General features: G+C 42.1%; 2 protein-coding genes across 2 annotated transcripts in view; both read left to right on the plus strand.

Annotated features, from left to right (window-relative positions):
* Positions 1 to 6,049: 6,049 nt before the first annotated feature.
* Positions 6,050 to 9,980, plus strand: ATP5G3 (ATP synthase, H+ transporting, mitochondrial Fo complex subunit C3 (subunit 9)). The gene is made up of 4 exons (XM_019554579.1): positions 6,050 to 6,183; positions 7,441 to 7,518; positions 7,872 to 8,065; positions 9,724 to 9,980. The coding sequence occupies exons 1-4, from the start codon at positions 6,145 to 6,147 to the stop codon at positions 9,836 to 9,838; spliced, it is 426 nt and encodes a 141-aa protein (XP_019410124.1). The 5' UTR covers positions 6,050 to 6,144; the 3' UTR covers positions 9,839 to 9,980.
* Positions 9,981 to 13,616: 3,636 nt separating this feature from the next.
* Positions 13,617 to 25,742, plus strand: part of ATF2 (activating transcription factor 2) — an 80,859-nt gene continuing 68,733 nt past the window's right edge. Inside the window, exons 1-3 of the mRNA XM_019554096.1 lie at positions 13,617 to 13,713; positions 18,045 to 18,077; positions 19,164 to 19,205. The gene's annotated coding sequence lies outside the window, so the exon portion shown is untranslated. The remainder of the gene's footprint in view (positions 13,714 to 18,044; positions 18,078 to 19,163; positions 19,206 to 25,742) is intronic.

A 25,742-nucleotide genomic window follows, 5' to 3' on the forward strand; every position in this document is an offset into this window, starting at 1 on the left:
CACCTGTTCTTTCACAATCCGCTCCGAGTCCCTAACTCCAGACTCTACGCCGCTAATCCCACCTGTCCGTATCTAATTGCCACCCCGGCCCACCGTGACCTTGGGGCCCGATCCTTCGGTTTTCCCCGACACCCATTAATATCGCAGGTCCCCAACATGCATACAGGATTAATTCTGTGTGAGCAGACTGAGAAAACAATAGGTACCTTGTTACATCATTTCCTTGGTTCTGACGTTCCCTCTGTGCTGTTCAGTTATTGCTGCTCTAAGTTAGAGCAGCCCTGGGCTACCCCATCTTTATTGTGGGGAATGGGGAGAACATCAGGCAGGTAACATATTCAATTGTACTCAGAGGAAGAACTTTGTCCCTCACCTTGGGTCCTGTCCTCAGTATAAATCAGTTGGACATAGGGGTCAGGGATAAGCACCTCACATGAACAGCAGATAAGCCACATTTTCAGTAACATTACAGTGCAGGTCATGACAGCCTACAGTGATTGTTTTTCTTAGTGTGCTATTCTAGTTGCTGATATTGAGTCTGTCTCACCTGTGTAGTACCAATGGCTCTATCAACATCAACACCAGCAGTCTATGTGAATTTGGATACAACTGCAGCTAACTCCTAAGACAAACAGGACAACACAGACTTCAGCCTCAAGGCTGGGAAGAGCCTCAAGGTCAAGAAGAAATGAGTATAGTGCAATAGGCACATGGGTGGTTAATGCACAGGCCCAGGGGTCCCTGCCAATCAGAGGCCCCCAGGTGCCCGGGTTCCCATGGGAAACAGCGGGTTTCCCTTTGCAGGCAAACAGCATTCCAGCCTGCAAGGGGCTGCTTGGGGCTGTCAGGAGTGAGACACAGTGCAGCCACTAGGATTCCTTTTACCAGAGACCGCCAAGGATTGACTCAGCCCCTCATCTGATTTGGTATCAAGTGAACTTCAACAGTAATCCCTAATTTTTATTACAAGTTTCCTCCCTGTAATATGACCTGGCAAGTGGTTCCTTTAGACATTACAGCAGCAACCTCGAGTGGTACTGGCTTCAGATCTTCTGCTGGGTGTGTGGGACATCTATTCTTGGATTCCCTGTTGTTCGAACAAGAATTCCAGGTTTGCTCCCATCTCCCCAGGGTGGCAACACAACACTGTCTCTTTGTTTGTCCACTACTTCTGTAACTTTTTGACCCCAAATTGTCCAATCCTCAAGTTTCTTACCTCATCTTTTTAGAAAAGGTACTCCCAATCCTATTCCACTTTTAGTTTTCTTTCCTTTTAGGGAAACTGCTGTACCTGGTTTGCCCACTGTACCAATCACAGCACTTTTATTCCCAGTGCTTTATAAGGCACTCAGTACAATTTAATTGCTTAGTTCTGGGAAGGCTTAAACTATGGCCAGGAGCCTTAGCATAACTCAGTTTGCCTGCTACAGCAGGGGGCACCGCATGCCTGTTCACAGCCACCTGCATGCACATGGCCCAGAACACAGCTGAGCACTGTGGAGAGCAGGTCTCTGCAGGTAAATAAAGGGAGGACGGGGCATGGGGGACAGATGAAGGGGCCATGGTGAAGGACGGAGTGGGGCAGAGGCTCAGGCTGGAGACACTGCCCAGCCAAGGCGGTCCATGGGACCTGGGGCCAGGAGTGGGACAGAGCCACAGGCAACCCATCCAGAGGGCACGGAGGGCAAGTTCCTTGCTGCTGCACATAACCCTGAGGGGAGGCATGGGGGGTTGTGGGTTGCTTGCTGTGGCCTCAGGGCTCTCTGCCCTGCTGCCTTTGCCCCAGGGATCCCATGCTGACTGCAGTGGGGGCAGTGAGTTGTGCCTCCCTCTGCCAGGTCAGCAGGGGACATGTGACCCTTGGAGCAAAGGCAGCAGGGTGGAGAGCCCTAAGCACACAGCAGGCAGCCTGCATCTGCTTTTGCCATGCTCCGTTTCAGCCATGGTGAGGGGAGGAAGGGTGGGGAGGATGAAGGAGAGGTGGGCGTGTGCTACCCTTCCCCCAGCCCAGCTGCATCCACCTAGCCTCTACCGTGGGCAAGGGCAGTGTCAGCTTCTCTCCAGTGGGGGGGCTGGGCTGGGGCAGGCTGGGGGCTTAGGGAGACTATAGCTACCCCAAAATTTGCCTTAGCCTCCCCATAGCCACACTTCCCAGCGCTGCCACTTGCGTGCTCCTTGCAGCTGAGCCCACCCTATTCTGGCCTGCTCTGAGCCCAGCCCCCCTCTCATCCTGGTGTCACTCCTGCTGAAGTGCCTTGCCTTTGCAAGCTCAGTGGTATGGGGCAGGTGGATGGCAGCAGCAGAGCTGGAAGGGGTGGCTACCGGGGGGAGGGGCTAAGGCAAACTTTGGGGTGGATATAGTCTACCCCAAGACCTCAACAGCCCACAGGGCACAGAGGCCTGTCCTTCCCTTGGCAGCAGCACCACCAAGAAGAGAAGGGGCCACTCCCCTGGCTGGAGCCCAGGGCCCCAATAAATTTTAATCCTCCACTAAACAGGCAACATATCCACACTGTACTCCTCTGGCACCAAAGAAAATATTCATATTATGTGATAGTATTTCTCTATGTGGTGCCTCCACTGAGGACCTAGGAATACAAATTATTTCAATATAGAATATACCCTCTTAGACTATAACACTCTGGCTCTTTCAGAGTATCCATCAGTTGGAAGAATGGTTAATAGCAAATTTTTTCAGTATTTTCCAAATACTTTTGTTCTATGGATTATGCAAGATAACGTGTAGAGAAGACAATTATTATAAAAATTTCTTGTTGGCTTATACAACATATGGAACATTCAATACTTCCAGATTTGACAACATTAATAAAGAATACTGATATTAACAATTATCTCCGCTTTCTCCTCCCAAAAATAATCTTTAAAAAATTATGTTGAAGAGAAATAATAATCAGCATTATAATCATATTTGTAGTGGGGCTACATTTATCTGAAAAGGAATTTCTGAAAAGGGCTTGACCCTGCCTGCCCTTTATTCATGGAAGTAGTGTTATTGACTAGTCACATCAAGATAAATCAAGATATGATGATTAAGGTACAAAGTCTTAGACCCCAATTTTTTAATGAGCCCCACAAGGGAGTCCCTTCTGATCTTAGAACTCATGGCAGGACTCCATCTAAAAGCCATGACAGAATCAAGCTTTCTCCAGAACTTTCTTTTTTGACAAATGTGTACCAATTCAAGTGTCATCACTTTACTGAGAAAAGCAAAAACAAAAAGTTGCAAAGCAGAACCTTGCTCTGCATCTCCTGCTTTATTATGTCTGCTTTCTCTCAACTGACTTTTTAGAATGCAAGACAATTGGGGAAGGAATCCTCTTCTGTGCCTGATACAAAGCCATACGATTTCATTTGGGTGCCCTGTATTGAGCCCAATAATGCTATTTGTATAAACCAGGGGTTTTCAACCTTTTTTAAGGGGATTACCCCATCTGGTGGGTACTCCTCCTGGTGGGTACCCCCTTCTGGAGGGAGTCCCCCAGCAGCCAGTTGCTGAGCAGGGCAGCGGGGAGCCCCCCAGTGGCCAAAAGCAAAGCAGCAGTGGTGAGGCAGTATACAGGCATGCAGCAGCAGCGCTTCTCAAGTACCCTCACTTCTCCACACCACCACCACATATCCCCTGGGGCCTTCACAAGTGCCCCCAAGGGTACATGTATCCCTGGTTGACAACCCCTGGTATAAACCATTGGGTCCAAAACCTTTTTGGACAAAGGAATCCTAGTCAGACTTCAACCTTTCTTACAGGCCACTATACATCTGTATCTTTTAATTGAAAAAGGAAGCAGCTCAGTTCAAAGCACTGACTGTGGCTTTGAGTCCCACCTGTGGTCTGTGAACCAGTGTGGGAAACATTGGGATTTCAGAAAGATGGCCAGGCTTATTTGAAGACAGAAGATGGTGCAGACAGAAGTGACAATTTTTGCCCAATCTGCCACAGAAAGCAGTCTGTAATCACTAGGGTTGTGAACTCTGTTTGAATCTCTTCTGGGAGGTTTCATCACAATGTAATAACATAGTTTCATAGTTGTTAGGGGTGGAAGGAACCTTACAGATCACCGGGTCCTGCCCCCCTGCACTTGGGCAGGAAAGACTGTTTGGGATTAGATGACCCCAGCAAGATGGGCGTCAAGACACTTTCTGAAGATCACCAGGGTAGATGACTGTTCAATCTCTGGAGGGAGCCTGTTCCAAACCCTCAGTACTTGACCTGTAAATAAGTTTTTCCTTATGTCTAGTCGGAAGCGATCCTCAATCAGTTTGTGCCCATTATTTCTTCTCCTGCCTTGGTGACGTTAGTGAACAGATGCTCCCCCAGGCCCTGATGTGATATACTTATACGCTGCCACCCCCTGACATTAACGACTTTACATCAAAAAAGCAAATGCAAATTAGTATTACATTTTAAAAACCCACTAGACTAGTGTATAAATCAGATTCAACATTTAATATTTATTTTAATGAATGCCCTATAATTTATTTCCTGGGTGACTCTCAGCTGAAGATTTATATCTAATTCCTGGAGATTCCAGGGCAATCCTGAAGGGTTGGAGACCCTAACAGTCATGACCAAATAAGTGCATGGGTGCAGATTGCTTCAAAAATGGCCAATCCCGTGAAAATCTGAACCCTGATTGTATGAGGGGTCAGCTGAAGACTTTTACAGAAGATGCTCTGTTTTGACTTCTGCCTGCGCTGCCTCCCAGCCCCCAGCTGTTTTCAGAATGGAAAGGTAGAAAATCAGAGAGGGAAGTCTGGTCTGGGGTTTTTGCGGCCTCTGCTGGAAGGTGGGGTGGGTGTACTGGAGGCCTCCCCACCAGGTGGGGGCAGCCTTGTAATCTTCCCACTGCACCCTCCAGCACTGGCTAGGGATAGGGAAGACCAGCTACAGGCTCCCAACCAGCCGCTAGATTCCCTTCCCCTTGGAACCAAGTTAACTTCTGTTTGGGGGACAGGGACATCATTGCAACTCAAACTAATTCCTACACCGTGCTCTCCATTACAGCAGGGAGTGCACTTCAGTTGTGCTTGGAAGTGTGTTAGAACACTGTCTCATTGCTAAAAAACTTTCCCTAAAGTACCTTGTTTCTAGTTTAAATTGGTCTAACTGCATTACTGCGTTTTGGGTTGTAGCGGTGTTCGTCTAAGGACATAGGCAGGTCAGGCTCTTTGGGCAGATGTTATATCTTTTATTAGACCAACTTAGTAGTTTCAGGCACAACTACCCTTCTTCAGGCATAGGAAGTCTCCAAGGAGTCTCAGAAAAGCAGAGACTTCCTATTCCCAAAGAAGGGCGATTGCACCCAAAAGCTTACAAAACTTTTTTCCAGCTACTCAGTTAGTCTAATAAAAGACATTGCATCTATCCAAAGAACCTTGCCTGTCTAATTTCATTAGACTCCCGCTGGGCCTTTCACCAGTACATTAAAAAGGCTCAGGATTTTCTCCAAAACAGGTCCTAACGCACAGTCTCCTTCTAGTTACAACACGCTGAGCATTTACTATTCTTCTGTCCAGGGCCCTGCCCAACTGCTCCTCGCAGCGGAAGATGCTTTGGGCACGTCCGGGTCGAGATAGGGCTGGCCCTACTTATTAGATACGAATAAACAACGTTCTGCCCAGCTACCGCCAACGTCCGCTCCCCACAGCACTGCCGACCTCCCCGGAGTCCGCGCGGTCAATACGTGCTACCGGAAAGCGGCGCCAGTGCAGTGGCCAATCAGAGCCTCCCCACAGCAGTGCGCAGGCGCAGGATGCCGCCCCGCGGGGCGTGGCTCTGCGTGCCGAAGGGAGGCGGATCCCACCCCGCCCCCAGCTGTCAGCTGTCCGCCCAGGGGTTCCTAATAAAGTTGCTACAAAGTGACCTTGGGTAGCTTCCTTCCCGCGCTTCCCCTTGCATCCGGGCCAGTCGCTATAAGGGCCGGGCTGCGCCTGCGCACTGAGCCTCCCGCCGTTCGACCTCTGCTACAGCCGGACCCGGTAGGTAGTGCGCGCCGGGCTCGGCCCCATCCCTCCCCATCCGGCCGCTGACCGCGCCCTCTGCCCCGTGTCCGTATAGAGGCGGGTGTGGGACGTGCCGGATCGCAGCTCGGACGAGGCCCCGGGACGTCGCTCCAGCCCTGGAAGATGTTCGCCTGCTTGAAGCTCGCCGCCTCTCCCGCCCTGGTGAGCATGGGGGCTGCAGGGAGCGGCTGCCCCTGCCAGGACAGACCCGCCTGGCCCGTGTCTGCAAGGGGGGGGTTCGGCTGGAGGCCGCCTGCTCTCCTCCGGATCAGGACACTGTTCCTCGAGTGCAGTGGGGAGCTGCTGTAGGGGCTGGGCTGTCTCTTCCTCCTAGGTCCTTGTTGTAGGTCAGAGGCTGGCTAGTCTCCTGTTGTGGTGCCCTCGGGGCAGGCTGGGGAGCCTGGCAATGAAAGGAAAAGGCTCCGGGTGGGGGGAGAGCAGGCTGGGGGCACGGCCTGCTTCCCTCCTGCTCCTCCTCTAGGTCAAATTCCACCTTCCTGCTGGTGTTGTGCAAGGGTGGGACTCTCTGTGCCTTGTAGGGAAATCACTGCTGCAAAATATGTCCTCATCTGAGAAGGAAGCCTTTTCTCTGTGAGTGTGCAGGCTTCTCTCAAGCAGGAAGAGCCTTGTGTGTGAATCAGGGTGACCTTATGATGGGGGAAGCCCAAGGACATGCACAGGCCCTGTCTAGAAAGAAGGGTTCATTCATTCCTGGCTTGTTAGATTTTAACCTTCTGTGTTGGGTAACTGTAATGCAATCAAAGTCTTCAAAGACATGATTTCATTTTTATGGCAGTGTTCATGGTTTGGCTTGGCTGTTACCTTGTTCCATTTTTCTTTTTAAATATGAGGATAACTGCACTAGTCCCAAATGGGAGTTGAGTTTTATTTAATACAAGGTGATAACATCATTGTTCTTTTTGCTTCCACTTTCAAAAATACTTATAAGTGAGTCAGTTAACTCTAATGAGAAACATTTAGCAGCTGCAGGAACATCAGGCCAAAAATGTCCAGGATTTCATTCGAATTTCTGAAATATATCCTTTTTGAATTTGGCAGGGGAGTTGTTGTCAGGTGTCTGATTTGCTGGCAGTACTGGTTAGCATTACCTATCTCCCAAACTGCTATGTTGACTGTGTTATTTTTATTTAGATAGCAAAGCATGTTCCCAAAAGGTGGGAGTTAGCTGGAAGTGCTCGGGGGGGGGGGGATAATGCTTGATGCTTCAGGCAAAAAATGAGTACTTTTGTATACTCTGTTGGCAGTACGAAAGAGTGCAGATCTACAGATACTAACGCATTCACTGCTATTATAAAGAAAAATGATATGGTGGCTAGTGAATACTGAGTTTGTAAAACCAAGAATGTTGATTACAAATGTCTTATCTATTTTTTTTTTCTTTGTTTTTCTTTCTTACAGATCCGTGATGGATCAAAAGCCTTGTACAGACCAATTTCTGCATCTGTATTTTCTAGGCCAGAGGTCCGGACTGGAGAGGTATCTTGATTTAAACAAAACTCAGTTGCAAAACAAAAACTCAGAACTGCCTGGTGAGCCTAAGTATCCTAATCCTAGATTCAAATGTGACTCCCTTTAAAAAGGATACCTGATGATAATACATCTTGCTGTCATCCTCCATTTCCCCCTTTGCTCTTTGAGGGTTTTTTTTGTTTGCTATTGATTCTTTAAGTACCATATTCAAACGTTTCACTCGTAGTCATAAGTTTTAAATCACTAATTACCCTTACATGTAGTATTTCTTAACTCTAGTTCAACAGTATACCTCTAAATAAATATGTAAAATATATTGTCTGACTGAACTTTAAATGTCTTTCATGTTTCTTTCTTAGGGTAACTCGATACTTAATGGGGTACAGAACACTGTATTGCAACTAGCACGTAGAGAGTTCCAGACTAGTGCTATCAGCAGGGACATTGACACTGCTGCCAAATTTATTGGTGCTGGTGCTGCCACAGTAGGAGTGGCTGGTTCTGGTGCTGGTATTGGAACGGTCTTTGGTAGTCTAATCATTGGTTATGCCAGGTAATTTTTTCTTTTTCCTTCTGTGCAAGTGCTTGTCTAGCATTCAGATTTAATACTATACTTGAAGTGTTGTTGCATTGATATTGATACCAGTTGTAGAAGTTATTTGGTGTAGTAGAGCTTTATCTGAAATGGAACTCCAATATATTGTTCTTAAATAGCTTTTCTTAGATTAGGATACTCTTAGATAAATGGAATAGCATGTAGTGGCAGTGTATCCAATGTAGCTGGCTCAGAGTCCTGAATTGGTAAGATTCAGACTCTGGTATACATAGACCTTCAGTGATTACTTAAGGCAAACTGGGCACGTCTACACGTGTCATTGCACTACAGTGATGTAGCATCAACGGTCACAAACTGACATTGAAGTTATGTCACTGGCAACTAAAAATAACTGCATGCAGTATGGGCTGTTACTGTTCTGTCATTTAGTACTTCCAAAAGTAAGTATTAAATGATGGTGCAGTAACAAAGGTGCCATAGGAACATGTGTAGAATGTGGCTGCTGACTAGCTAAATCAGACTCATTTTTCAAAGCTGAAATTGGAACTGAAAAGAAACACAAATCTAGACTGAGCAACTTCACATTCTGTAGTGAACACCCAACATTATTAGAAGAACAGATGAGATGATGGATGTTGAGATCTAATTTGATTGTATTCCCCTTTCTCCCAATTATCAGGATTTTTTTAGATGTGGATTCTCACTATAGCTTTGTAGCATATCTTCTACTTAATGTGCCAGCTTCAACCTTGTAGCTTTACTGTAGCAATTAGTTCCATAGCAACCAACTGATGTTGGATAGCAGACCTTGCTGCAGAAGCTTGAGAAAAGGAAAATCCTTTAAGAGGGCCAAATATAATTTTCTCTAGTTATCCTAGTGAAAACACATTTGTGCCTATGCAGTAATGTATTCAAACTGTGCTACTAGTAACTGGCAGAAGTGTAAAGTGATCTCTAGTTCATGGAGGTACTTCTCACTCTTGCATCACAACTTGCAGGGTGGTAATCCATTAAAAACTTTAAGTATTCTCCTTCTTCCCATACTCTCTAGGGAAATACTCTTTCATTTTGTAACAGATGAATCTGATACGCCATCTTGACTAGGGAGAGAGCAAGAGTTGAATAGCATAGCTTGTCTACAAGTTGCTTAAAATATTGTAGAGGCATTCAGGGTAGGTCTGGTTGTGCAAATGAACTCCTTCCTATATTGCACACAAGTGGAATTTAACAAGAAAACCTGAACTGATATTCCCTACCTGGTGGCTTTCTTTTTCCTGGTGAGCATATTTGACATGAAGCTTACACAGGCTAGGCTTTTTTTAGTTGTAATTTGAGTGGTGTAAAAATGTTGTTTGCTTTTTATATTAAAAGAGGGGATTTTAAGGCTGTTTTATAGTTGGACATTAATTCCAGAACCAAATTTAGTGATATGTAAAGTACATTATCCTAGTTTATTCTTTAACATTAGTGTCACTGTTACAGGCACTTCATTACCTTTTGTATAGGTATAGATTGTCTCTCTCTTCCTGCTATGACACTTGTAGCATTCTGTAAGTCTTATGTCATAACCACAACTTTTTTTATCAAATGATACTTGAATTGCATCTTCAAAAATATAAAACATTTAATACCTCTCATGCACTCTCTCTCTTTAGAAACCCTTCTCTGAAGCAGCAGCTGTTCTCATATGCTATCCTGGGATTCGCCCTGTCTGAAGCCATGGGTCTCTTCTGCCTGATGGTTGCTTTCTTAATCCTGTTTGCCATGTGAAGAGAGATCTGCTTGTAATGTTGGCATTAGTAAATTACAAATGTAATTCTGTGCATCTTGCTAGGACTCTCAAAATGTTGGTGTTGTGGAAATGTACATTATTTCCAAAGTCATGTCATTAAAGACAATCTTTAACTGTCTAGCTATGACCTTCATCTTTAATTCAAACACTTTGGGTGGAACTGTTAGACACTTCTTTCTGGTTTTCCCCCTTAATGCTCATGCTGACTGCCAGCCACACAATGTAGAACAGAACAAAAGTGGTGTTCTCGATTTGGTCACAATACCGCATGTCACCTTTTTAGTCTAAATTCTGTGTGTTTACTACTTTGGCCTTCAAATCTAAAAGAGATGTCTTAAGTTTATGAAATTTTTGTAATGACTTCAAGTAACACTGAAAATCCCAAAGGCTTCTAGCAGTTACCAAAGCCAGCACTTTCTATTGCTAATCTAATGTCTGATTTAGTGGTTAGTTTATTGCACCTGTCCAAGGATCTAGGCCATCTACAAATGACAATGTTGCTTCATAGCTGCTACGAAACGTGAAGTCAAATTGCTTCAGCGTACAGGCAATGGCCAATTTGTTTGAAATGGCGAGGCCAGGGCAATGGTCCAAACTTGGCAAGAACAAAAATTCTAGACCCCTTTTTTGAACTGGGTTCTTTCAGGGTTAGGAGGTTCTGGAGCAGTAACTTTGATAATAGCACCAATGTGAAAGAGTTTGATCATATTACTTTCCTTGCTTAGAACCAGAGGGCCAGATACTTGCAGATTTTCAGAAATGACTGCAAATAATCTGATCTTTCAAAACAATCACTTGAAGGGTGTGACTTACTTAAGACACACAATGTTTTGTTAACTTTGTGACCTTCCAAAAACATCTCTTCCTGCCATAACCTAGTCATTCCTGGAGAGAACTTCCTGTACAAAGTACACCCTAAGTGACATGTATCATCACATATAAAACACACTTTTTCTCTCGCGTAGTGTTTTTTTGATGTGGTAGGGGCCTGGGCCTGTTTTAAGTTGCATTTGTTTTTCCTTCAATCTTAATTGTTTTTTAACTCATTCCAATCTGTGAAATAGCTGCTCCTGGTAATGAAGCTCCTAAGAGACAGCAGAACAAAGAATAGCTGTCAAGACCATTTAAAAAAAAAAAAAAAAGTTGTTAACATCTGTTGAATGAAAAGGTTAGAAGGAATCAGGTAGATTTATAATAAATCATAAGTCCACTGGCTCAGCCCTGCTTGAGTAGAAATACTGCTGCCACTAAAGTCTGCTTTAATTTTGGATGGATCCAGGTTTCCTTATTCTTTCCTCATTCTTAGTGTTTTTTCTCTGCCTTCTTTCTTTCTTGTTCCTTGTTTTCTCCCCATTGCCCTTGAGCATATAGGCCATTTTGAGATGAGGGCAAGGTAGCTCGACTTGAAGGGCATAGTTCTCTGTAACTGGTGCTGTAACCCATGTGATAACCAGTACCTAATAACACAGTAAGTGTCATACTGGGTTAGGCCAATTATCCATTTAACCCAGTAGCCTGTCTCTGACAGTGACCAAAACACTGTCTCACCTTAGATTTAAGGCATCCCTGCATAACTTTTATGATTTTATTGGCATCCCATTTCAAAAATAATTTATTATAGTGCTTACCTCCTTGCAGAGGAGCCAGACAATGGGGATGGTAATGTGGCTATACAGAGTGATGCCTTTATCTGCTTACATTTGCAACCTGAGCCTGCCATTATCTGCTTATTTCCTCACTTCCTGGGGCACCCTTCAAAGGATCTTGTGGCACTGTGGGATGCCCTGGTACCCTGGTTGACAATCACTGTGTTAAAGGAACAGCACTGAACTTGCTATATCTGGAACAATCTATTCTGTTTGTTACCCTCCCTGGTATCCAGCATTATTGTTTTAGAGATATTAGAGAATATATCTCTGACTTCTGTTTTAAATATGATTAATCTTTTTTTAATGTATTCAATGCCACTCCTTCAGAATTTGGCACTAGGTGAGGAGGGTTTTTTTTAAGCTCTTGGAAGATGGGAAGTATATAGTTGAAAGGCATAAGCTCTCTATTACCTCAGAGTCCAAATCCTTCAAAACACATTAATAATCAATAATGATATGCTTATATACTATGCCCTTTCTCCTAGTATTCCTAATTCTTAAAATACTTTGAAAAGGACAAATCTGTTAACTTTACCCTCAATACAACTTAAGATATATTCCATGTCCTGGAGTAATGGGACAATCTTTTTGACTAGTGTGCCACAAATTAGCCTCATATCTCCCAGAAGTGCTACTCTGCACCCTTTCCTGTGCCTGATCTGCTGCTCTGTTTTCTGTTCCCTGCCCAAACTGTTGCTTTATTTTCTGCTGCTTGCCCTACTGCTGCTCTACTTTCTGTTTCCTGTACAATCATATCCAGTGGAAACTTTGGGGGAAATTTCAAAACACAGAATTACGTAATGGTATTTCATTATGACATTAGATAAAGCTCATCTTTTTTTATAAGTGCCAGCTGATGTTTCTCATATGGGAGGGGGCATAATGGTACTGATCTCTCCTTTGTGCAGCACTTTGAAATCTGGTGAGAAACTTGATATAAGATGCAAGTTTGCCCAGGGCCACTTGTCTCTCTCTTGCTTTAAATACATGCACAGCCCCTGCCATGTGGGGAAAGAGATTCTGGATTGAGGGGCACGGGGGATCTCTGGTGGGTGGAGCAATTGCAGGTGCAATATTCCAGAAGCCACAAGGAAATCCCAAGCTGTTCTCTTGAAATTGATTGTATTACTATATCTACCACCCAAAGGGTTTGTCCTAAGTGTTAAATATATTTTTGTGTTCCTGGTAGCTTTCCTATCTGGGGAAAGTAGTTGATTCAATTGCCAATGGTAATTGTGTAGATGCCCAGCCCTTGGAAACTTCATTCCATTGAGGGAAATAGCATTAATTGGCTGTACAGGTTCAGGAGGCCCAGCAAGACAAAGGTCTGCAAATTAAGCCATGGCTGTAGAAAGGGAGAATAATGTGCACAATGGGACAAGAAGTCTACAAAATTGTATGCTGTGTCTGCCAGGCAGATAGGGAAAGGATGGGTAATACAGAACATGCTAACTCCAAGTATAAACTGTCAATTGTTTTATGTAAAGTTTTCTCCAGAGATTTCCAGGGGCCAAACTGAACTTGGTCACAGGATGGAATCGCCTTAAAACTGCTGGGGGAAGCGGTAGAGGAAGGCAAGCCTGGAGCCACAAGATTCACAGGTGCAGTTAACACGGGAGAGAAAATATAGAACCTCTATAGAGAAAAGGTGCGCTAGCATAGGTCATGGGGGAATGGAGGCATACAGCAGAGAAATATGCAGCAATGCTTTTGGAGGGAAACGGGAAAGAGGGGAAGGCTAGTTAAATAGAAATGGAAGGGTGGGTGACTTTTGGGGGATGGGAATAAAGGAGCCCCTGCTGTATCTGAAGAACTCAACCTCAATCTATCTTTTCAACACTAAGCCTTAAGGTTTTGGGTTTTTTTAAAAAGCAACGCCTCAAGCACAAACAAGCCCAGAGGGTGTGTAGTTCCATCCACACACTAGCCAGCGCAGTTCCTGCTTAGCTTGCAGCAGCAAAGGCGCTGCAGCTCCAGCCACACCCAGTCACTCAGCGCTTCCGGCCACACAGACAAGTCCGGGGTCGCCGCGCGCCCCGTCCCCGCCAGCCAATCGGCTAGGGGCTGAGTTCTCTGCCCACCGCTGTGTCACGTGACCAGCTCCCCTCACAGCGCTCGGGAGATGTCAGAGAGGTCTCGCGAGATGTGACGGAAGCCTGTGGGGGACCTGGGTTTTAATGTGCGGTTCGGGCCGTGCTCCGAGGGTGAGTTTGTAAACAGAGCGCGGGTCGGGCTGGGCGCGGTAGGGCGCCTTCGCCCCCACAGGCAGCGGGGAGACGCGGGCGCTGCAGGGCCCGGCCTGCGGGCGGGGAGCGGCCCGGGGTAGGCGGGGGTGCCCGAGATGTAATAACATGGCGCCGCCGCCGGTCTCCGGAGGGGCCCCCTCCCCCACCGCGGGCCCTGCCCCGCCGTCCCCGGGGCCGCGCCCGCCCGCAGAGGAGGGTCCCTCGGGGGGGTGGCCGGGCCGGGCGAGCCTGTGGCCCTCCACCCGGAAGCGCTGCGGGCCCCGGGGATGGGACGGGGCCGGGCTTCACTTGTATTCGCCGGGTGGTGGGGGCCTGCGCCTTCTGTGGGAGCTGCCGGCCCGGCCCATCCCGGTCCTGCGGGGGATGCGCCGGTGAGCGGCTTCCCTGCCTGGCCCTGGCGCCCCGCTACCCTGAGAGCTGTCTCTCTCCTTCGCCTCTGCCCGGGGGCTTCTTGCAAGAGCTGGCGCCGGCGGCGGGGTGATGACAAGCTGCGGTGCTCCTGCGCTGCGGATCTTCCCTCAGGCTTCCTGTGCCGGGCTGGACTGGCAAGCTGTGGGCCAGGAGCTGTCACACCTCCTGTTGCCTGTTCCCTTCTCGTCACAACCTCTTCACTTCCCACCCCTGACCCCGAAAGGGACTCAGCCCATTGCACATGGGTGGTTCACTCTGTTCCTCAAGCAGTTCATTCATTTCTGAAATAAAGACATTCTTCTGTTTCTTTGCCCTTCCAGTTAATACACACAAGATTATCTTTGTCCTCTAAGTAAATGAGGCTTTTTGGGTGTGGCCTTTGACTTTCCATTAGCCAAATCTTGTTTTTTCCTTCCCATACTCCTGTGAATGAATCTTGGCAAGTGCCCGCTTTATTAGCTTCAAGCTATCTGAGTTGAGTAAGCTAGGTTGGACTTAAAGTCATGTGTGTGGTTAATGAAAAATGTTGTGATCTGAGATCTAAATCATTGTGTTTTAGAACAGTGATTCTCAACCAGGGTACCATGAGATACTTTTCAAGTTGCCCAGTTCAAGCATGGTTAGATATGCAGGCATCTACAAGAGATTCATAAACTAAACCTTGAGGTTTTAAATAAGAATTCATAGGGTGAGTCCAGATGTGCATGGAAGCTGCACATGAAGGCATCCCCCGTGCTGTTACCTTGCAGCTTTTTTTTTTTTTTTTACCCCTGGTTATCCAGGGGTCAAAAAAACCCATAATGAAAAAAAAATGGAGCAGCACACGTTCAGGCAGCGCACCCTTGCAGCATGAAGAACTCTGGGCTGTGTGGTATGTGTCACTGCAAATGTGTTTGCGGCACCACATACCACATGACTGCACTCATTTGGATGCACCCATAATGTCCTAAACATTTTGGCCTGTTTTGGCCTTTCTCAGTGCTTTGAAATAGAATAATGATTCTATTTTTCTAGCCTTTTCAAGTAAAGGCTAAGAGCTGACATTTTCAAAGGGTGCTTTGAGTCTAACAAGTTTGAGAGCCACTGCTTTAGATGATGGGATAAGAAAGAAAGCTTCTGTATGGTTATTTTTTCCATAATTGTTTTCCAGAATATAGTATCTTGAACCATTTATTGAAGGATGATTTGTACAGGTTGTTTAGAGAGCTTACTCAGATTTATATGCACTTATACACCTGCTTAAGGTTACCACCAAGAATAGTCTCATTGATTTCCGTTGAACTAGTCACAGTAGTAAAGCTAAGTACCTATGCGGGTATAAAGCACATTACAGAATATAAGGGTCTCACTGCAACCTGGTCCAAAGAAAACTTTACTGGGGTTCCCTGTTACATAAAAGTTTATTGGCAAATATGAGCATTAATTACAGAAATAACATTAATGAAATAACATTTTTGGAGAAGTGGAGTGAGTCACCATGTACACTGATGAGTTTATATTTGGGTAGCTAATATTGCACGATAATAGGTCGTTATTATAGCCTGATTCAGAGAGCAGTAATTTGAATTTATTGGTGTATTTGTTCTGGATTTTATAGGTGAACTATACCTTCTGTGTACTGTTTCCTACTCAGAAATGCTGTTTGATTTGATTATATAAAATCTTTTGGTTGTATTGTCATTTCTGCATCTCCACAGCACATTCTGTGTCATATAAAGGTATTACTCAGGTAATACTGTATTCTACTGGCTTTTGTCATTCAAGTATGATTAAGGTGTGCTTATGCCAAGGTCCTGTTTTGTTATAAGACATTCAGATTAGTCTGTTTTTCTTTCTGTTAATTGCATGTGGATACCTAGGCATGGATCCAGAAAGATGCATCTTTTATTCGCACTTGGTTTTGATTTTTCTGAGCTCAGCTTGTCCCTGCACCACTTTAAAAATATTTAACATGTAAAGTTGCCGTGTAAAAAGTACCAAAATAAATTTGCATTGGAACAAGCACTGTGTGGTGCACATAACTCACCTTAAATGCCTGGTCATATTACTCTTACCACTTTTCCACCACCAATCCTTCCCTGTTGTGGTGACACCCACTTGTTGCATTTTTTTGTAAATTAGACTCTTAAGTTTTTGTGGGCTAGGACTGCTTTCCTACTTATTTGTACCTCTGGCTCAACAAAACCCAATCTTTACCAGAGTTTTTGAATGTTATTCTAGGACTTAATAAATAAGAATGAAAATGATATATATTCTAAAGTACAGACTGTCTTTGTATTAATGGGATGTTGCTAACCTAGAATTTACAGTTCTTTCAGACATATCTTTATTATTTTCACAGGCAACATCAAAGACTAAAATACTAAAGAAATTAGAATTTTCTTTTTTAGTGTTTTACCAATCTGACAGGTCTTCAAATATAATTAATTTATTTCCTGCTTTTTTCACATAGTGATATATAAAGAAAACTTTAAAACAAAAAAAATGAGTGAAAAGCAGCAAAACAGGACTTGAAAGCAATGGGGTTGTTCCCTCAAACAACTTCTAATTCATGTTTTTAAAAGTGATTGGATTTCAAACTGTTTGCCTCATAGTTAACTGAAGTACAGATGGGGTATCAATGCATATTCAAATAGGAGATAGAACTTTTAAAGATATCAATTATAATCATATTAATGTGGGAGAATATTATGTGATATTATGTGATCATCCAGACTTTTCAAGTCTGTGTCACATTGTTGCCAACAGTACCATTTAATTTCATTTTAAACTAACAGGATTGCACCCTCCATCAGATAGTCCAGTGGATTTTTTTGCACTTGTTCATTTGATAGGACAAATATTGGTAAGTTCTTTCTTGTGTTTCAACTTGGTAGACAGAGTAACTAATCACCAGCTTCCAATTTGTTTTCTTCCTGTCCAGCTGCACTTGTTCTACAGGCTGACTCCACTGTTTTCCTCAGTTTATCTTTTGCCTCAGCTAGGCAAGTGCCTTTGGCCCTCTTGCCTCAGTCAACTGACTGTCAGGCAGAAAATGCTGTGGTTATACATACCCAGATATCTTCATGATATTACATTATTACCTTCCTTCTTACTGTTCCCTGTGATCCATTGGAACAGACACAGGTTTCAAGACTTCTTCCCGGGCAGGCAAAAAGCTCTCTTGCGGCAAGGCACATGGTTATAGCAGCAAGCTAGCAGTCTCTGGCTTTCTTTTCCTTCAGGTGGTAAGTTCTCCGCCCTCTGCTCACATTTTGTCTGGGCAGTCACTATTTGATGCTTTGACTTCTTGAGGTAGAGAGCTTGTAATGCCAGTCTTCTGAGCACTCTTCATGACAGCTAGTATTTCAAAATTAATCCTATCCACCTCTTCCAGGCTCACAATGGTCTTTCCTCTGCAGCGTCAGAACCTCCACTTGTTCAGAAGATCCACTTGTTTAAGGATTCTGAAACACTAGAGAAATCAACATTGAAGCCCCCCTCCAATTTCTCCCAGTCTTAGAGCAGTTCTGTTGTCCTGTGCTAGAAAAAAAAAATACACGGGAGCTAGCTGTTAAAGACCCTGTAGCTGAAGGGAGAATAACTTTTGGAAACCAGTAATGATTACTCCGCCTAGCAAATTTGAAATTGAATAAAAATCCTATGGTCAGGTTTGTAGAAGTGTAATTAACAAGTAGTGAAAATCTCCATTTTTCATATATATTTTTTAAAATTCTTGACCCCTTCTTTCCACTTTTGTATTTCAAATCTTATAATAGTAAGACACAGCATGTCTCTAGAGTTAGGGGTTTGGACATTCTTTTAATAATGACTTTTTCTTTAAATGTGAAGCAGTAAGTACACTTATTTTGTTTCAACTCTTTTTTTCTGTGTTTTAGGAAACTGAGAAAAGCTGTTCCAGCCTCATCCAGGTCAGTATAGTTGTGACATTTTCTTTAAACTGCAAATACCATTTTTTACTTTTAGTTAAGCAGAATAATTTATGAGATTTTTCCAGATACAATCTTATGTAATTAAAAAAAAAATTAAAGTTAAGGCTTTCAGAAGTGCATGGTACTGGTCTAACTTTGTTCTAGAAATTTGTAGGAACAGAGACTAACAAAAGCAGAGTTTATTTTAAAATCTTTTTTAAAGTAGATCAGCCATTACGCTCTTAAAGTATACAGTATTGTTCATTTTGTTTTGATTATCTTATTCATCAAAACAGGCATCTTTGTACTAAAGATGTAACTAAAGCAAATGAATTTAGGTGCAAAATATTTTGCTGTTGTGTTTTTTACCCTTTTCTAGTCTGCATTATCTGATAATCATACTTGTCATCACAGTCACTTGAACAGTTATTTTGTCATATTTTTAATCTTGGTTTATCAAAAGACATTGCAGGTAACCAAATCAGGAATTTAAATTAGTCTTATTTTAAAATGTATTTTCTTTATCATCAGCCAAAGCTAACTAAGTAAACATTTTAAGAATATAATTTTATGCCCCATCAAAGGCAAGAGGTTGTCATTATCTTTTATTAAAATAATCTAAAATATGTTTCCAAGTGTGCATTTGGCCACTAACAGTCATCAGCACTTATATGTTTCACTCTTGGTTGGGTAACCTAGAGTCTCATAAAAATGGCTGTTTTCCAGAATTAATTGTAGTGTTTGCTTGTATGTTGTCAGCACATCATAATTTTCCTTTATGGACTACCATCCATACTGGTGGAAGAGCAAGAAGGACAAGTTAGTTTTGTAGTGCTCTGCAAAATCCCCCACAAAAACATTCGATATAGTGTAACAATCAGCTTAATGATCCCTCCACTTCCGACTACTTTTTTTAAAGAGATTTAAAAACAGATACTTTGGCCTGATGAGCATGCTGTGCATTTTTATAGCATTTTGTATCTTCAGATTACTTTATAAACATTAATTCATTAAGATTAAACATTAACTTTTAGAGTGCATGTGTATTATGCTTGTTCATTCTGTACAGTGAAATTTGCTTTGCAGTTAAATGGCCCAGGAAGCTGCATACCATCTGATATCGATACTGTAAGTTTTGTATGGAATGAATAAATAATAACTTACATTTTTCTTGTGGGTTGGAAGCACTGTTTCAAGGCTTTAGTCTCATGTATGCTACCAGCAGAAACCTTAAAACTTAAAATATTTGTTTAGTTAATGTACATGAATATATGCTTTAAATATTTTCCTAGATTGAAAAATGCAAAGTCTAGAGAAATGTTTTTAAATGTTTATTCACACTATTATGTCCTTTTGTTATTGACCAAACAAACTGTGTTGTCCTGCACTGCCCTATTGAATAGGGCTTGAATCTTGTGCTAAATTATATTAAGCTGTATAAAGAAACATTTTATGCAATTAGAGTAATTGACAGATGGGGGAGTATTGCCTTTAAGCAGTTGTATTATTTATAATTTTATAAAATTACTCTTGTACACCTACATTTAAGCATACGGTTATTGTCAAAGAAATGGAGGGAGATCTGCCTGCAGGCACTATTGCTATGGTGCCAATAGCTAGTGTAATTTCAGGAAGTTAATTACACAGGTGGTATTGATCAAGGTCACTTGCTCTGCCTGTTTAATGTTGAATGGGTTCTTTAGTTTACCATTCTTAGATGGATAAATAATACCAACCTGACAAGAATGGCTTACTAGTATTACAAAGGAACCAAACTTTTTTCCTCATGTCTCCTTGCTATACCTTGAAAATTTACCTTGGTATCACAAGGTCAGATGTTTGCTTCCATGTTTCTCTTTCCTCCCTACATAGGAGTAACATCAAAGCATACATGTTATATGGGAGCTGTCAATCCAAAACACAAGGTGTCAGCAGACAGAACTTCATATACCAAATTCTTCGTGATAGGCTGGAAAGGACCACATATAATAGGCCCCTTTGCCTATATATGATACCCTATGAAAGAATACTTGATCTCCCATGGTCCAGTACTTCCAGTGAATACAAAATGGAGTTATTAATGTCCACTTTTTTGGTCCATCAGTCTCTTTAGATAGTTCAGTTCCTCCCCCATTTCACTGCATTAGTGTCAAGCTTCTTATCCTCACCTTCAAGAGTCTTTAGCTCGTCTCATAAGTGTCTTTGCATGATAAAGACAGCTTTTTTGTTGTGCTTGATATGCTAGCTGTGTTTGTCCCTTTGTCAGCTTTTCTAATAACTGACTACACATTTTCCCTCTGTTTTCCCTCCCATGGAGCATGCTACTTGAGCTAATCCATAAAGTCATGGCCCTTGCATGTGTCCCCAAATCTCACTTCTGTCATAATGCTTAAAATGAATAAAATAATTATAGCTTGGTTAAGGGCAGATAGTTGGAAATTATCATTCATAAAAAACTTTAAAAATACATGTATGTTTATAACAATGTGAGGGGTTTTATTATCTTAATCCTTTCCCCCACTATCTGTCATAGATCACTTGACATTTTAGAGTATAAATTCCCTGGAGCAGGAACAGTGAGTTAGTATGTATTTGTGCATAATAATATAATGGGCTCCCAGTCTTGGTTTGGACCTTTGGGCACTATGGAGCCACAAATGATGCATTCCATTTTTGGTAGTGTTTATAAACTGTATTCAGATAATGTTATAGTTTTAAGACAGACATTCAGAATTTAGGTAGTCCTGGGATTAAGACTGCTTTTGCCTCATTCATCATACAGGGTGAATGTTGCATAGGGAGTAATCAGTGTTGTATGTTGAAGGTGGCTGTTATTTGTAAGAACTGTTTCTCACATGAAACAAGGGTAGAATCTACTCTTCTGTGTCTCTTGCTTTCCTCAGGCTGAATGCTGACCTCATGGAGCAGGGGTAGAGTCTACTCTTCTGTGTCACTTGCCTACCCTCTCCTGTTCTGCTAAAAGCTAGAGTTTTCCTGCTCAGCCAAAGTTGATTGCTAATTCAGCAGTGGCTGTGAGAGGGTTGGGCAAAAGGTCATGTGTTATGCAAGTAAATATGGTATTCCTCTTAATAGTTCCCAGGATCTCAGGTAGGACACCTAAAATTGGTGTATACTATTGACAATTTCTTGTCTGTGTCTCATTTATCTGACAAGAGGAAATAAGAGAACCAGTTTACAGAATGGTTTTGAAGATAAGTTTGTTGAATTTGAAGCAATCATACATTTTGGTAATAGTCATAGAAAAGCCCAGAAGGAGTGAATAGTTCGGTACTTATTGCAAAGTGTAGCTGGTGTGCATAAACAAGGGATAGACACATGTAGTAAAAAGACCTGCTTTTTTCTCAGGTCTGGGGTAGGGCACTTTCTACCCAAAAACTTGTGTAAATCCCACTCAACCACGCAGTTTGTCCTGTGAAAGGTATCACCCATAAAAGTCTTCATTTTTGCATATTTCCTGTACTATCCTAGCTACAACATCATTCTAATACAGAAGCAGGCAAAGTCTGGCTCATGGGCTTGATCAATCCCATGATGGACTCCATTTCTCAGCAACTCTTGCCCATGTTACTGAGACCGGTTTCCATGGAGACCTCAGCAATGGCAGGTCTGTGACAAGGTGGGGCCAGGATCTTATGGGGGTCCAGCAATTCACAGGAGCATGCAGGCAGTGGATCATGGCTCTACCCCGGCTCTGAGCCATACTGTCACTGCTGCAAGATCCCAGCTCTGGCCCTGGAGCAGCTCCCCCTGCCCATGCTGCTGGGGCTGGTCTCCATGGAAATCCTGGCTCTGCACTGTCATGGCCCCACCACTGCTGGGATCTCCATGGAAACTGGCTGCAGCGATGCAAGCAGGAGCTGCTGGGAAATGGAGTCTGGCTGCCACCCAGATTTGCCATTTTCCCCACCTCTGCTCTAATACTATTATAAAAAAGAGATGTCCTTTTTGGTTTGTTTTAAACTTAAACTGAAAAAAATCACATGGAGTTATGCTGAATCCCATATGGGTGGTAAGAAGGATTAGAATCATTGGTCCACCCCACAGACCACAATCACTAGAGCTGAGTAATTGTTAACACAGTAGTCCAGTATGAGAACCAGCTCCTCAAGACTCCTGGGCTTATTCCAAGTCCATTCACATGTGAAAATAATGATTTTCTTACCAGATCAAGGTAGATTTGCAGAGGGAAATATATTTATCTAGTTTAACTAGATTTGTATTAAAAATGGGTATTTCTCAAATATTTTTATTATTCTGACATTTAAGGGATAAACAGAAGGCATAAGAAAACTACCACATAATATTAGAGCTTACAAGAAACTGCATTAGTAAATGCTATTTCTGAATGGTTTAACTACTTCTAGCAATTTGAGTATTTCCTTCAGGAAGATATTTTAAAATCAAACTTCAGTGTATACAATAGTAACGGGTTGTTTCATTTTAATAAAATGTATTTCAGATCATTTAACAAATGTAATAATCTTAGCCAGAAATTTTTTTATGTAATATTTTATAAAAATGTCTTTAATCAGTTTCTGAATAGGAGCCATATTACTTAAATATCACTAAATTGATATCCAGTGTGAGCTTTAATTGCATCTTTGTGTGTGATTAATATTTGTGATATATTTTCCTTTCTTAATTTTTTTCTGTAAGTGATGCATCAGGTTTATGAAGTTTTAGATTAGAATGTCTGTGTTAATATTCTGTCTCTGTAGGTCCTTTGTTATATATCTTCAGCATACTAGTGCAGGACTGATGGATTGCATTCTGACAAACAGTAACAGATAGCAGAACTAATTAAACTACCAAAGCTATGTGATGCTCTTTCTGTGTTCAGATCAATTACTGACCCTGATTCTTACTCTTAACTTGAAGGAACACAAAATCTAAAGGACAGGAATGAAAGGACAAGTACACACCATATAGTACAGATTTGTGCTTCATTCCACTCTAGCATTTATTTGAAATGTACAGTTTCTTTGAGGAGGTCAAGCCAAAGCTGAAGAGGTTTCATCTTTTTCTTTTCTTTCTTTTTTTTTTTTTTTTAACAAAGTCACTCAGCTAGACACAGAAAGTGTAGTTGTCAATGTAAGTGCTTTGAAACAGGTATTCAATACATGTTATCTGCTTTGCCTTCACTGAAGTCCACAACAGCTTGCTTCCAACCATTGGGTCAGAAGTTCATATAATTCATTTCTGTTGTTCACACAGAAGAGTAATTCTTTAATTAAGAGAAGGCACTTCAGTTAATCTTTTAAGGGAAAGAGTTTTGGGGGCTTCATTGTTGTATTCACTCTTAGAGAAGGGGAAGTCTCTAGTACTCTTTTGATGCTGAAGCATAATTTCTGAAGCTCTCCACTTCCTTCCCTTCCCTTCCCAACTTGCCCTTAATGTGTTAGGTTCCATTTTTTTCTCTCTTACATTGAATAGTCTGGAGGGGGATCAAGACAAGGAGGGACAAAATTGGATTTTTTTTCTGATTAACTTGGCAGTTATAGCTTCAGTGGGTAGAAATCAGTTTAATTGTTTTTTTTAGAGCCTGCAAAGTATGTTCAACTATCTCCAGTATGGGAGTGACTCATAGAAAGAGATTTCCCAGAGTTTACTTAATTTATTTCAAGGCCCAAATGAGTCTAGCCCAGGTAAGAATTGAAATTGAATCAATAAAAAAATGTGGAACAAAGCAGCAGAACAGAGATAATATATTGTCTGGGGCAACTTACAAGTATCCATTGTAATTCAGGAACATCCAGGATCCTATCCAGTGTTATCCATTGATTTTACCCTGAAGTCAGTGTCTTATTAATTTTGGGGTCTTTATGCTTGTCCCTGTTCCTGTGAATCAAAAAGAATGATAGTAACATTAACAGACATCAGAAAGATATGCCTATCAATAGCCCATTTAACCGAGTTCTTTAAAAAACTTAGGATCTGTGTGCTCTTTGAAGAGAATGGCAGAATGAACTCCATCATTTGTATTAGCATTCCGTCTGATGCATATGTCTCCTTCAGCAGTGTAAAAGACTTTTAAATGTCTGGCAGTAGTTCATCTCTTCTTGGCTTATGACCTCAGATGGTTTGAGTGTCTTCCCTGTGTTAAACTTAAGAAGCAACACCATTCAGTGTCCTCAGTGCCATGTTTGTGTGCCTCCATATGATTATTGCCAGTGACCAGGTCTCCAGTTCTCTTGTCTTCAGTCTGGAAAGCCAAATGTTTTGTCCACTCATTGTTACGAAATAAATGTAGGAAGGGGGCAATGCATTTTCATTTTGGAACGTGTGTTAGCTGTGGATGTAAATGATGTATGTCAGTGAGGAAATGCCAGTGTAGTAGATCTAAGTAGGTGTGATTGAGATTTCTTGGGTCTAAAAGGTAAATGCTGTATTAGAGAGAATATATGGCCTTTGGAAATGTAGGTAGTTCCAAAATCCGCATTTCCTTTTGTGTGCAAACTGATGGAAAAAAGCCATCTTGATGGTCTTCTTTGATGAAACTGTTTGCTTCATCAAGCAGATAAGCATTCGGAATTACCACTTTTCAAAACTTTTATGATGGTACTTTAAAATTTCTGAATCTGTTTCAGGGTCAAATGAGTTTTATGGGGTTGGGAGTACTATTAGTTTCTTTACTATCTTACATCTTTTAATGTTAAGGCAGCCTTTTGCATCCAAAAATATTGCCCGGTACCTGTCCTGTTGTTGGTTACTTAGGCATTCTGTCTGGAGCTGTCTTTCCAACCATTATTCTGAAAAAAATGAATGATGATCATTCTTTATTCAGCCTCAGCTCCTGCCTTTTTTCTTTGGCTTCATCATTACAGTTAAAAAAAAAATCCATTCTGAAGTGGCATTTGGAATGCAAAGACTATCTTTGTAAATAAAAAATTATTTGTCTCTGGTATTATGATAGTTGCAGGCATTCAGCTAAGAGAAATGTAGTTAGAAGTAGACCTCCATTTTATTTAGGTCCTACTTTTTTCTCAGTACTATTCCAGTACTTTTCTTCTGGCTTCTTTTATTTTCTTTGAACTTTCAGAGTAATTTAAATACTTAGGTTTCCCATTTTATATAGTGCTTTTACATAAATATAAGAATTACTGAAACTCTTTTAACCCAAGGGAAATTATAATCAGGAAGAAAAGATGTGTAATAATCCAAAACTTATTTAATAGTGAAACAGGGTAGGGTGAAGTAACTGATCTGAAAAGGTCATTTTAAATGCATCTTATATGTTACCATAAGAAAGTCAAATGAATTTATAGGCAGGGCAAGTGTACCCTCTTCTTTTAAAATTTTGTTTTCCATTTTATTAGTGAATGTTGATCACATTGTAGACTTGTGGTAAAGTCAGTGCAGAAACATTGTGTGTTGTGGACACATTGAGTCTTTTGGGTTGCAATAAACTGTTAGCCTAACTTGACTTGGAGTGATCATAAAAGAGTCTGTCTTTGGGGGATTTTTTTGCTTTTGTATAGATCTTATTTTAAAATGACTTGGTATGTGAACCTATGTAATTACTGCATTTCCAATAACTTTTGGGTTGCATGCTGTATTGTTCTAATTTTACCCTCTAAAAAGAATAAACCTCATAAAATTGAACTCGACTTATAGGCAGGATCAGCCTATAATTGAGCCCCCCTA

The sequence above is a fragment of the Crocodylus porosus genome, unplaced genomic scaffold (assembly GCF_001723895.1).
Source record: "Crocodylus porosus isolate Cpor-Errol unplaced genomic scaffold, CroPor_comp1, whole genome shotgun sequence".
Lineage (NCBI taxonomy): Eukaryota > Metazoa > Chordata > Crocodylia > Crocodylidae > Crocodylus > Crocodylus porosus.

Excerpts from the sequence above, each read along its gene's own strand:
- ATP5G3 (XM_019554579.1), top strand. The coding sequence starts at position 6,145 with ATGTTCGCCTGCTTGAAGCTCGCCGCCTCTCCCGCCCTG. Across the intron at positions 7,519-7,871 it reads CAGAGGTCCGGACTGGAGAG|GGTAACTCGATACTTAATGG; the intron begins GTATCTTGATTT and ends TTTCTTTCTTAG. Across the intron at positions 8,066-9,723 it reads CTAATCATTGGTTATGCCAG|AAACCCTTCTCTGAAGCAGC; the intron begins GTAATTTTTTCT and ends CTCTCTCTTTAG.